The sequence below is a fragment of the Pomacea canaliculata genome, linkage group LG8 (genome assembly GCF_003073045.1).
Source record: "Pomacea canaliculata isolate SZHN2017 linkage group LG8, ASM307304v1, whole genome shotgun sequence".
Taxonomy (NCBI): Eukaryota; Metazoa; Mollusca; class Gastropoda; order Architaenioglossa; family Ampullariidae; genus Pomacea; species Pomacea canaliculata.
This window is the reverse complement of record NC_037597.1, coordinates 10,599,568-10,613,081: the sequence shown is the minus strand read 5'-3', so window position 1 is coordinate 10,613,081 and position 13,514 is coordinate 10,599,568. Positions and strand designations below refer to the sequence as shown.

At 47.2% G+C, this 13,514-nt stretch overlaps 1 protein-coding gene across 1 annotated transcript in view; it reads left to right on the top strand.

The window, feature by feature from the left end:
• The window catches only part of LOC112569897 (B-cell lymphoma/leukemia 11A-like), a 56,397-nt gene that overhangs the window by 28,068 nt on the left and 14,815 nt on the right, over nucleotides 1–13,514 (top strand). The window contains 1 exon segment of the mRNA XM_025247961.1: nucleotides 4,087–4,464. Within this exon segment, the coding sequence (XP_025103746.1) occupies nucleotides 4,087–4,464 (378 nt within the window).

The window sequence follows — 13,514 nt, the reverse complement described above, 5'->3', positions numbered from 1 at the left end:
AAAAAAGAAGGGCGGCGGCGGCGCCAGTCGTAGCCTGAAATGACCACTGGCTACTCGAGACTGGTCTATCTCTCATCAGGCGCCGGCTTCTTTCGCAGCTTGTCCTCTCCCATCTCGCCGTCTTTTCTTCCACCCTCTAGTCTTCCATCCCTCCCACTTCATTCCCACCACTGCCACTCACATCTTCTAGTTTCCTCCCCCATTAGTATTTTAGTTGCTTCCTTCGGCCTTGAGGCGAGGAGTTCGACCTCCAGGAGTTGACCTCCCGCGGGCTTTTTTTTTTTTTTTTGCATGGGCCACTGCCCTCAGAAAAGACAAGCCAAGCGAGCAAGCAGCTCGGCGCTGATAAAAGCTCGCCGCATGTTCCAATAGCAGCTCGCGCTTTGGCCAGGGACAAGCAACGTGCGTGTGTGCGGAGGGTGGGGGTGGGACGTAGGTGTGTGTGTGGAAACTGCCCGTAGGTCATCGACTTTCGTGTGACCTGACCAGGTCACTTGTATAATCGGTGTGTCGTACCCTCTCCCTGTCTCTCGTCCTATTTCGTATGTCTGCGAATCATCTGTAGATAGCCCTAGCTCTATACAAGAACAGGTTGCCGCACTGTACAAGGTGTCAGAGCAGTTATTGAGAAAGGAACGGTTATGTTTTCCCTGTTGGTCACACCCTCCATACCATGAGCTTTATCGCCACACGTCTTCATCCCACCACTGCCATCCTCCCCATCATCCTCTGCGTCCTGTCGTTGTCGACATCATTCTTTTATCACCAGAAGTCATCGTCGTAATTACTTTTTCCCGTCTTCTGCCCTGATCAAGAAATCTTTTGTCTCTTGGCATATTGCTAAAATTGATGGGCAGCACATCGTCGATGAAAGCTGTGTATGTATTCGTCATCATCGTCCCTACAGTGCAGCTGCTAACTTTACCTGCGCGTTACTGACCACTGTCCTTCCCTCGTGTGCTAGAGTCTTTAATCTCTGGCAAATGTAACTCTGTTCCTGGCATTATTCGATTGTAGTCTGGTAAGAATTGTTTCATTATAAGATAATGTGTACAGAGGAATATCTTAGCCAAAAAGCAAGCTGCCTGCACTGAACAGGATCCAGAAAATAGTCACAAAGATGTAAAAGGAAAAGCAGTGCGAAGACCCGCTGCCTTCTAGCAGTAAATGGTTACCGGTGACGACTCCAGAAAACAAGGTTTATCACACTCATACCTATTACACACTCATACCTACTCCACCAAACATACCCCCATACAATCATGATTCAGACACACATCTGATTTACATTCGCATACACTAGTTAAGAAGTCGCACGGACACTGAAGGACAGCCCCAGTCTGTAAGGTTGCATGTTGGTTCACAGAATCGGCGGCCCGACGGAAGTTCTCTTCCGACAGAACATTCCTGTCGTGAACATTAGTTAAATTATCCAAACCGGAATAAAATCAAATATATTATTCCGACACTGTTCCATACGCAAAATAATATGTCCATGGATTTTGATGAGAGTCAGTAGGTAATACAATACAGTATTTTGACAGTGTCAGTAAATTTATTTTCACAACAACAGTAATCATTCTGATTGTAGAGGTAACACCGAAATGCCCTCTCAGTAACGGCGACTGAGCGCTCGGAGGGCTAAGCTGCTCTTCACGCATGTCTTGATGTCACGTGGACAAGAAGAGCTCAGTACCTATGTCAATAAGATGCTCTTGATGGTCGTATGGTGGCTTGTGAAGGTATACCGCTGCTCAGTGTACATGTAGACATATCGTATATGGCGCAGGTGAATTTTGTTATGCATATATGTACGAACATATGTAAAGAGATTGCTTGTAGAGAGCAGCCAGCACAAGGCTAGGCAGACAAGCGTCCCTCCCGCTGACGTGGCCGGTGCTGGTGGCAGGACTGACTCACGTACACGTAGCGCCGACTGCGGGGCGGTTACCCCTATCAGCTTTCGGCCTTCTCCCACCCTCCACTGCTTCGTGCTTTTCCATGCACCCACCCATCTAACCCCTACCTACGTGGTCCGCACCCTCTGGTATTTAAAAAAAAAAAACCTTCCCGGTCAGAGACCTCGTACATAGAACGGGACAGGGGGCCGCACAAGGTCCTTTGACCGTCCTCTGCCTGGAAGCCATGGCGAGGTGGGTCAAGTCTGTCACCCCTCCCCCTTCTGTCCCGCACGTGCAGAGAGAGAGATGGTGATACCATGAGCTGTTTCCGACTAAACAAGCAAAAGTTAATTGGAGCTTGATATTATTTCTCTGTTGGCGGACAGAAAAAAAAGGGTTGAAATATGGTGTGCAGCGAGAAGACTAAATCTGTCAGTACTCTCGTGGGCCTGTTGTCAACCTTATATCGGACTGGTAGAAGAGGAACTTTATAATAATAATGGGTACTGATAATGCGTAGCATCACGACCAAGATAGATCGTACTTATCTCGTCCGGCAATTGCTCTATAGTGGAAAAATCAGTTTAGTTCATTTCGCTGTGCATGGTGCATTCTAGTCGGGCGTCTCGTGTAGAGGGAGCGGGAACCATTATTTATTTCCCTTGACAGTATTTCGGTTTTAAAGGACCTATCCATCCCTTCTCATATTTGTTTTACGAAACTTTAAGCGCAGAAAAAGTTAAATGAGAATTATAATCACAAAACAGATTGTAAAAACATGGATTGCCGCTTTTTTGAGGCGCGAAATCCTGTTTAATGTCTGGCGTGTGGAGAGGAGTGTCCGGTCTTTGCCTGGATGTCATCCCGCGCCTTGTGCTGTGGCATTCTTCACGGGGTGGGTCGCCGGACACCTGCGGTCGGAATGCCCAAGTGGGTGCACGTCAGCAGTTCCTGTTGAACATCAGCAAAGCTCGGCACAACGTATCTCCAGACAGCTCGTGGTCTTTCAGGCGAGGTAGGACCTGCCAGGTTGGAGAGAAACCCTAAAGAGCTTCGTTCCCTTAGTGGTAAGAGCAGCGGCGTGCTGCCCCGGAGAGGTGCAGAACATCCCGTTAGAGCCCACGTGACAGCGCATTTCTCCCAGTGGACCCCGATGTTGAAGTCGGTTCCAGACTCTAGACAGGGTGGGAGAAGTCAGACAGCGGGGCAGAAGAGATTAGCACCGCCATCACCAAATCTAGTGGCGAGATAATTAGCTCTAATGCTTTGCTCCTACCACCGTTAGGTCACGTGAACGCCTTTACCTACTTATCACTACCAACTGTCCATCAGGTGTCCAGCAGACGAAAGTGTTTCGCATAAGCGCGCAGTCCGAAATTATGATCGGATGTGATTGAGATAATTAGGATTGATCATTTCAGCCCCTTTGCTCTTTGCCCATAAAAGTTACGCTGTATCATAGTAAGTAAAGCGAATGGTTATTAGTGTAAAGGTTGTAGATTCTATTCTTAATGGATCTTTTATTTTCCTTGGTATATGCGTTTTGATTTTTACTTACCTGCGAGTGCATTTGTGTTTCCTCTCTCTTTTGGTTTGATTGCTCAAAACGGTGTCAAGAGACGTTTAACGAGTTAATATTGTCTTTACAACCCCCGGATGGATTACAGTTATCAAAAGCATTGCATGTGCTTCCCGCTGCTTCTTCACATTCCTCATCTTCACCTTTTGAGAGGGGTTAAGGTGTATCGTGTTAAGAAGGGGTTTGAGTTAAGGTATGCTGTGTAGAGTTATTGTGTATAATATACAGTTAAAGTGCATAGTTTACAGTTTAGGCGTACTGTGTAGAGAGGCTTTGAATTGTAAAAATAAAAGTAATGATCTGCCAAACGAAACGAACTAAAGAGTTTGCATAAAAAGTTTTCCAAGCCCCTCATATTGCCTCGGCAAGTGATCATTATTTTGACACGTTGATATAAACTTACTCGTGTAGAAATACATGTACATCCTTGTGTCTTTCGAGGTCACGTGGCCGTTGACGTCATGTCTATATTCTCGGTTTGTATAGATACCTTCACAAAATATCAATCGTCAACGCTCTTTATTGAAGTTCATGGTAAGGGAGGGAGGAAGAGAGAGAAGGTGCTAAGGTATTGACCTGTGTGCCTTGTGACGTGCTGTGTTGCAGTGGAGCAGGAGAACGATCTGCTGGTGTGCGGCGACTGCCAGACGTCCTTCCCGCTGCACGACATCGTGCAGTTCATCAAGCACAAGAACCATGCATGCAACAAGGAGAATGCCGAGCAGACCAGCTGCGCCTCGCCCCGCGATGACCCTTCGGCGGACGACGGCGACGGGCCTACGGATCTTTCCACCCCGGGGGCGGGGAAGTGCCTGGGGGGTTACTCCAACTCCAGAAAGGAACTGGGCGACGGTTGGTCTGTAGACCTCGGCACACCCAGCGGTCGTGAGGCCGCCTCCTCGGGCTTCTCATGCGACATCAAGGAGCGAGTACCGCTCAGGCTCAAGCAAGTGGTCGACGCTGAGGCCAACACCACTCACTCAGGTAGGTCAGGCAGTATGTGTCTGTGAGAGACATGAGAGCGAGGTTATCTGAGTTCACCGGAGTGTGTGTTTGTTTGTTTGTTTTTGTGCTCATTGTGTCAGTTATTTTTCGTTGTGTTTTTCATGTCTTCACATTTCGCCGATACATGCACTTGTTGGCTGAAATGAAATCATCTACCCCTCTCCTGGGCCCTCATCAAAACTGTCGCAGCTATTTTCACAGAAGCAAATGGGAGACGGTCACTTGGTGTTTTTAAAGTTTTATTTTTTAAGCTGTTCTGTGTGTGTGTTTGGTGAGAGATTCTTTTGTAATTTTATGAGTTCAAAACTTTTCACTCTGGCCGCACAGATGTTCCAGCGCTGCCTCACACAGCCAGCCATGAGCTCTCTCTGTATGGTACTCTGTGTGCTTCCCATTGAACTGTATCGACACTAAAGATTATTTTAAATTGAGCACTGGATATTGTTAGCGTTGTTGAATTTAACCAATGCAAACAGCCGTATAAATTGTGACATAACTATAGTCAAAAACCACTGTGCGAGTGGAAGAGGGCTGCTTGGTGGCTTTCTTGAACAAGTTGAACATCTAGAGCTTATTAGAACATTCTGATAATTGAAGTACACATCCGCTAAGGATTGGTCTTCACGATCAGCTGGATCGCAGTCATCCACCTCCTTCCTCCTGAATAGTTCACTCCATCCTTGCCCAACTTTTCCCCAGTTTGTTGGTTTCCATAGGCAAGCCGTGAGACTTGCTGATCCCTCCCTGTCTGAACCTGGTTTAGGGGGATCGGCCGACTGCTCAGTGCTTTCGCTTTAGTTCAATGATACGAGAGAAGCTACATTTGATTAGATGGTGGAACAGTACTTAAAGGACTTTCTTAAGGAGTAAACAGTAAGTCACTGAATTTATCAAGTTGTGTATGTGTAATATATGTGTAATGTAACACATTCTGACAAAACACGCCACAGGAGGGAATTGTAAGATAAGACTCCCCTGGCAGCCCGTAGTACCAGAGTGAGGTAGATTACATTAACGCGCCCTTTGGACGAGTGTCGACTGACCAGTGGTAGGTATGAAGATGAAAGGGGTCGCTCGCAGTTCACAACGAACACTTACATGCCAGGTTAAGGCCTGGAGAAATCGCTCATTAAAGACACTTGTAAAGATTAACTTGATTACTTAGAGACAAAACTGAATTGTTAGCGTGTTAATACTTATCAGTAGATATCATAAATGTCTGTGTCCTTTGTGAATTGCAGGGTAAGCGTTTGTCTTTAATCACAGTGTGTCTACGTCACTCTAGTGTCGTAACGTCTGCTGTGACTGTTGTTTTCTAGGCGCACGATGGGTTCCTTCGGACAGACTTTAGTTTCTGTCCTTCACAGCACAGTAGCAGCTTAGTTTAAAAAAAAAGTCTTGGAGCTTTTCGGACTTGTACGCTGGAGAAATAAAGGCATGTCAATGAAAGAGATATAAAAACAGACTGACGAGTAATTTCGCTTTAATTAAATGCCGTGAGAGATTATGATAGAAAGTAGGTTGTTTTTTTTTGAGTAAATGTATATAAGGTCACGAAGTGATCGTTTCTCACGCAGTATTTATATGATCTTTTCCACATATCGCTGTTACATGACTGTAAAACAGCATCTAGCATTACATGTATATTTTTGTAACTCTTATCGTCAAGCTTATCACACCATTAAGAGACATTCGTGTCACCATCGTGGCGAAAGAGATGCAATGCACGTGTGCTATGAATACTTCTACAGATACAATGTGTCGTAGCTTCAGATGTCGTTTTAACGAACCCACCCGTTACTTATGTCAATGACATCTACGCCAGTGACCTGATAAATGATGACCCCGATATCAGTGATGTCAGAATCTTTGCCAAAAATGTTTCTGGGTTGATTTTCATTTGGAGCTACCGATAATTACATTAATGATGGTTCGGAACAAAATTCACAAACTAAATAAAGTTTTTGAACTCAGCGTATGTCCAGACACATGCAACAACCATAGGGCTACGACGGTCGCAGGTTTCATTCAGAAACCTTTATACACTTCTTCATCTCTTCCTTACTTCGCCTTCCACTCCGACACTTTGTGTCGATCGCGCGTGACATAGTTTGGGGCAGTACTACAACTGCCGTGAGAATTAATTAAAGAAACATGCATTTTTTTTTTATCAACAGTCAAACTACTGAAATAAAAGCAATTCTAACCAGTACCTCGTACCAAAAAAATTAGAGAAAATCATGACTTTTTTGGTTAAGGAGTTTGCCCCCCCTCCACTGATTATGTTTAACTTCCCACTTTCAACTGCTTGATTAACTTTAAACAGATTAAATCTCAATACGTGTGACCCATTATTACAGCAATAACATTTTTTTCTGTCGTCGTCGTCGTTTTGATTATAAAGCATAGCTATATCACCTTTACAATATGAAGGTAAGGTGTTTCAAAAGATGCCAGGAGTTATTTGTTTCTTGTTAATATGTTTCTGTCGGTGTGGGTTTGATGACATATCCTCCACGCGCGCGCGCGACATAGAATTTTGAATTCGCTGAGGCTTTTTCAGGCCTTGCCCTCGTTGCTGTTGTAGTTTTCTCTCACCAGTTCCGCGTGCCACCCATAAATGGACCTCTTTCGATGACATATGTCGTACTTCTGTTTATCTGATTATGTAAGTTTGAAACGTGCGCCGAGTGCATCCACACACACCAGAAACATTGGCCCGAATAACGGCAGCTGTAGCGCGTTGGCTGCACACTCTAACATCTATTCTAACATCTTAAAGTAAACAGAGCGACACAATTGACTGTAGACAAGGAACATAACGAAGAGTTCATGCGAGAAATGTTCAAAACAAATCAAGGGATTCCTTACGGAGATACGAGCTTCCACTCACTAGAAACTGTCGGAGGAATCAGTGTATGGGATAAATTCCCCTTTCTGGGCGCGGGTGTGTTAGTGGGGTATTAAAGTGTTGTCATAAAGCATGTATCGAAGCATGTACAATATAAACATGTCCAGCGCTGAAACACAGAACAGTACAAACATGCGCACATGCAGGTTTATAATGAGATGAAAATGCATGGGTGAGTGACAAGTAAGATCTGTAGTAGGGACGGGAGGAGGTCTCCAAACTATCTCCACCCGACGCTGGATAAGGTGACATTGTCTCGCCATTTTTTTTTCCCTTTCCTCTCTCTCTCTGTCTCTCTTACATATTCACTTAGTCACTTGCACAGCGAATTGCTAGGCAGAGTGTGTGAAGAGCAGATCTCTCTCCCTCCCGCCCCTCTGCAGGCGGCTGTCTTGTGGAGCTCCTGTCGTTGGTCTGGCACCGTGCCTGTCGCCCTCGACCACTGCTCTGTCACCGCGGACCTCATTACGTGGGCACGGTGTCTGAGATGGCCGTCGTGATTAGCGTCAACCCGTCTGTTATTGATTTTATGTTACGTGTTACTGTTTTGGCGGCCCGGTGGCGCAACGGTTAACGCTGTTAGCGCCTGTCACCAATACAGTGAAGGTTGGCTGCCCTGAGTTCATTTCTCGTCTCGGGCACGCTGTTCTTTCTCTGCACGTGGCATCTGTTTATCCCAAGCCCGGCTGAAAAAGGAGGAGGGTTGGGCGTTTCGACAACAGTTAAGACTGTAGTCGATGGCCTATGCCCCAGGAGGGGTAAGAAGAAAAAAGTTACTGTTTTGTCTTGCCCTTTACGTCACACTTTATTTTAACATCAGCCAAGCACATTTTCAAGAAACTACGAGAAGACAGTCGACAACCGTGGTATCAACGTGTACTGTCGCCAGCATCCTCAAAGTTGGCAGCACAGAGACACAATGTAGAGTGAAGAGTGAAAAAAAAACAACCAAACTGCCCTCACTTTCCCATCAACCTTCCGCTCCTACCATTCCGCAACCCTCTTCTTTCCCTTTATTTCTGTTCTCTCTCTCTCTCGTATTTCTACTTCTCGCTCTTTCCAAACTAAAACAATTAAAAAGGCAGTTTACAATTGACTTTCTTCCCTCGTATTTGTATAAAAGCCAATCGGCGACTGCCAAGCAGAAAAACGCGACACCCGAAAAAAAAGGAGTTGATTACAGCTGCCTTTTGTTGTCAGCAGCGGTAGATGTAAACGCTGACGGTGTCGCTGTGATGGTCACCATCCACGAAGCAGTTTTTTAACAGCAAACCTCACGACACGCAGCTCCATCTCTGGGTATGCTTCCATTTTGCCTGTCCCTACCCACATGCCCAGCGTCCTTTTACTCCAGCCTTCTTCCGCATCGCTCTTCATCCTTAAAATCGTTTTGTTTTCGAATAAAGAAAATAAGTTTATTTCACAGGAAGGGAGATCAGCGTGAGACCCAGACGACTTAATCTTTGTGGTTCGTAGCTTTTACTCTGAATCGTAATCTGCCCGTTGCACGTTGGTCACTCATTCCCATGTATGACGGTGGAGGGGAGGGACCCAGTGCTAGATGCTGTCAGGCCGGGGCACGGCACTGGGTGAAGGGGCTGGGGTTGGGGCTGCAGGGGCCCGCGTGTCTCTGCCTGGCCTGGCGCGAAACAGCCCAACACTCATACAGCACCTAGCAGTGGGACTTCGCTGGCAAGGCGAGCTGGCTGGCTGATGGGCCAAGCAGGTGATAGGGCAATTTAGGTTGGACCTCGGCCACACGTGACTTCACTTAGCCTCGGGCTGACCTAAATCTGGCTTCCAGAGGGTATACAGTATGTTTACTGGCTGGCAAGTTGTGGCAGAGCGCAGGAGGAGGGTGGCAGTCTAACCTTGCCTGACCCTTCTTGCTTTTACTTTTTTCCCTTCTTTTCCTCTTCCCCCCACCCTTCTGGGCTTTTCTCCCTCTCGGCCCGAGCCCTTGTCAGGCCACGCTTGGCACAGCCGCGCACAGACTTCACATTAACACCCCTACCCTCACTCCGCTTCCCTGCTGTACTTTTCCCACAGGGTACTCACCCCTCCAAGCCAGTGCTGCTGTAATGTTTTGTCCTGTGTAACAGCGCAAGGACGTGATTGGGTATAACATCATTGTCATCGCTGTCATCAATTGTGTGCAATTATAATTTGTTACTGTGGACTTCACAATTGACCAAAATGAAAAGTGCACGAGGGTTTGATAGAATGTTGAAAACATTGTCTTGCTGCCCTAATCACCTCTCGTAGACTGTCACCGACTCTCCTACTCAGCACTTCACTGACTCCTACTCAGCACTTTTCTGTACGTTATGTAACCCTAGGGCATGGCTAGGGATCGTCCGGCCCCCGAAATCATTTGATCTGTCACGGCCAAGGTAATCGCAGGTGGAACTCGAAATTCAATTAATGTAGGAGAATCACCGAAGCATAAATTTATGTTAAGTGAATCATAATAATAATAATTGTGAGGGACAAGCAAGGAAAGTCCATTGCGTACTTGATTGTCGAGTACATGACGGGACAGCCACGTAGTTGTATTGCTGTACTGCGGTGACTCAGAGGACAGTCGGTGCCAGGCAGGCTGGGAGCAGGTCCGTGCTGGGAGTGCACGTGTTGCACTGTGGAGAAACTACGGTTTGACCAAGTATAACAGGCTCATTTTGCAGTTCATAATTTTGTATGGCCCACGAATGGTGTTATAAATATCAAGATGGCTCTTGACATTAAAAAAGGTTCCTCACCCCTGCTTTAGGGTATGCTTGTGGTCCTGAATGAGTGAATTGGGTTGTTTCCATTTGTATGAGGACGTGATGTAGTCATAGCGTGTATTTTCATAGACTAAAGCGAATTCTAAATGAGACAGACTACTTGTATTAAAGATGGTGTCAAATTTGTAAATATTCGTCCAAACGTTCCAAGGCTCGGGCTAAAGGTATTGCAACTTAGTCCGATGAACTTTGGTGTGGAGAAGTTTCAATCCACGTGTACAGGAAGCCATGGGTACACGTACAGAGGAGAAAAACGTATTTGCGCAGACACACAAACGCGCGCGCACACACTCACACACAGCCCAGCGTAAGATGGATCAGCTACACAAACGGGGTTTATTTACCTGCAAGGCGCTCAACGCAAGGCACGTTTTAACTGCGGCCATAACCCACCGAGTGTGAGGATAATTTAGAGAGCCACCCCAGTGGCAAAAGTAATCGTCTCGAATGCGCTGTGTGCGAGCTCTCTCTGGCTCATATCCTGAAACCCAAGGCGGCAAGCGGGTGCGCGGGCTGGGCAAGGACCCCATGGCCAAGTTTGGAGCAGCAGACTGTACCGACAGCGATAGCCAGGCCCCCACCTACACATCCACCCTAACCCCTTCACGTTGTGCAATCGCCGCTCTGTGGCGGGACATCTGCTGCGCGCCAGCCAGCCAGCTACCATTCCTCACCCCATCGCGCACCCTGCGTCGTGCACCCTCTCTCAACTTATGCTCACTACCATAAAAAAAAAAAAAACTAAATAGGAAAGAGATGGCGATGGAAATGAGGGAGGAATGAAGAGTGTGGAAGGAGGTGGTGCTGAGGCAAGCTGGCCAGCCTTAAGACCTGCCGCGTCCAGTTGTTGCCCACCAATGACTGATTTCACAGCGCCAGCAGGGAGGGTGGCGGGGAGGGGCGGGTTCAGGAGAGGAAGGTCGAGAGGGAAAGAAAAAGGTTCCTGCGATCCTTGCCGTCAGTGGCGTAAGGGTGTATAAGATCACGTGAAGTTATCGCGCTGTGGTTGATACTCTTTGATTCTCTGTAGTTAACCTGACATCTGTCCGTTGTTTAGTACCTGGAGTGATTTATATTTTACGTTTTGTTGTCATTGTAATATGCTAGCTACACCGATATATACAGTTGTTGTTGCTGTTGCTAAGTCGATTTAAATTCGTATAAAAAGGTGTTGCGAATATACGCTGACGTCACCGTGTGACGTGTGGAAGGGGTATGATGTACTGGCGGTTTGTGCCGAGTGTTTACACCCTGTTTGGGGCGGCCGGCAAGGTAAAGAGGACGCAAGGTCTGCGGCTGGCTGTTTAGGGAGGCACTGCTGCAGAACCTTTCCCAGGCCCCGGTGCAGCTTCTCCGCCGGCGTAACCAGCGTCGCCACCAGCGCATGTGACCTCCACCCCATCCCACGTCGCCTTGTGGATTGCCTTCTGCACTGGTCTTTGGTGTTTTCCTAGCCTCCGCCCCTTGGCCTACCTTTACCTCTCTCCCCACCCCATTCCCTTCACGCCCAGTTCTTTATTCGACACCCCACTCAATTTTTTTTTTTTGCGTGTAACCCTCTCTGCACAAACTACGACCGCCTACTCCTTCAGTCATTGGCTCGCGGCGCCAGGGCATTGTGCTTTTCGAACACTTTTTAACATAGTGGCCAAGTGGAGCTAGCAACATCAACCACAAGGCGCACTAAGCCCATGTTCTCACTCAGCGTTTCTACTTTACCTCCTTTAACCCTCGGCTTTTCTTCTCGAGGTCACCGTTGATTTTGATAAATAACTGTAGGGGACACTACTCTCCCTTTAAACCCACCTTAAACCCCATTTTTATAATTTTTATTATTTAACCCCATACTGACTTAAAATAATGTCCTTCATTATTATCACAAGTATCATTGAGACAATTGTAGTGAAAATAGACTGTGGCTTCTCTGGAATAGCTCAGCTTACCTTTGTATCTTTGCTGTTTTATTTTTAAAGTTAGTCCTTCTTCTTCAGCAGTGATGTTGAAAGTTGGCAACTTTATGTTGTTTTTTTTACAATGTTTTTCGTAAATCGTTTCATGTTTGCACATCTCTGTAAATACTGATTGCATTGTTTTGTGTACGCTCCAGCTTGTCACCGTCGCCTGTGTTAGGTCTGGGGAATGGAAGCTATTTTGTAGCCATTCTACTGTTCACTTAAAGGCGCACTTCTCGTGTTTTCATGTTTTCAGAACTGCAGTTAAACCTATTGTGTATACATCATTAAACTTTAAAGCCTGTCTGTCGGAACCCCCTCCCCATCCCTACACAACACTCCCGCCAACCCTCTGTCGTGCCTACCTCCAGCCCACGCTAGCATGCTCCACACTTTTTTTTTCCCCAACGGTTTGAAACTGGTGGGTGAGGAGGCGGAGGAGGGTGGAGGTGAGAGCGATGGCAATCTGCCTTGACTCGGGCGATTCATAAGTCTTGGTTGGGAACAGTGGAGATATGTTGGAGACACGCATTAATCTGGGACCTGGCGGGGGCGCTGGGGCAAAACGGGGGCTGGGGTGGGGGAGTAAAGGTGACAAGATCGGTGGTGGAGGTGGGGGTGGGTCCGAGGGCGGACCTCCGGAGGCTCAGGAGGCCGGCAGGTGTGCGGGGCCGTGGCGGTGCAAGGGGCCAAGCCGTCTTATCTAGCGAGGAAATAGTCTTTTTTTTTTTTCTTGTAATTTCTACGCATGCGCAAGCATCGATTAGCAGCACAAAGGTACTGATGACTGCGCCAGCGGCCCCAGCGCCAGCAGCGCCTGCAGAGGAAGGTCTGTGGGAGAGAACGCGAGACGAGGTGGGAGGAGCCTGGAGACGGAAATAAACAGAGAACAGGCAGTTGATGCCGAGCCTTTTCTTCGTCCTTTTTTTTTTTGTTAGTGGTTGACGAGAATCAAGAGAAGTAGGTGAAGAAGAAGGGTGACAGAACAGTGAGACTTGAAATTATTTATAGCGCCATGATTTCATGCGTGCACATACCAACGGAAAACGATGTCTCCGCCCCAGTCCCATGTCGTATCAAAGAAGCTACAGAATTTCGGTTTAAGTATTTTAAAAAAAAAATCAGCTTTGTGAAGAAGAAAATGTCAGGAAATCAGTTTGAGGCCTGTTTCGCGCTGGATCCGGGTAGCCTGCCTGGCCTGACAGCGAGGAAAGTAAATGGAAGTATTTAGAGTAGCAGTCGTCTGCTCGTCTCACATGCAGCCGGTGGTGAGGCGCTCTTCACCGACACCTGAACCTCTCCCCCCACACCGCCTGTAGTGTCTGCCGTCTCCTTCCTTTCTTTCACTCGCCCATCTCCCCGGTCTGTCTTTCTCTCCCC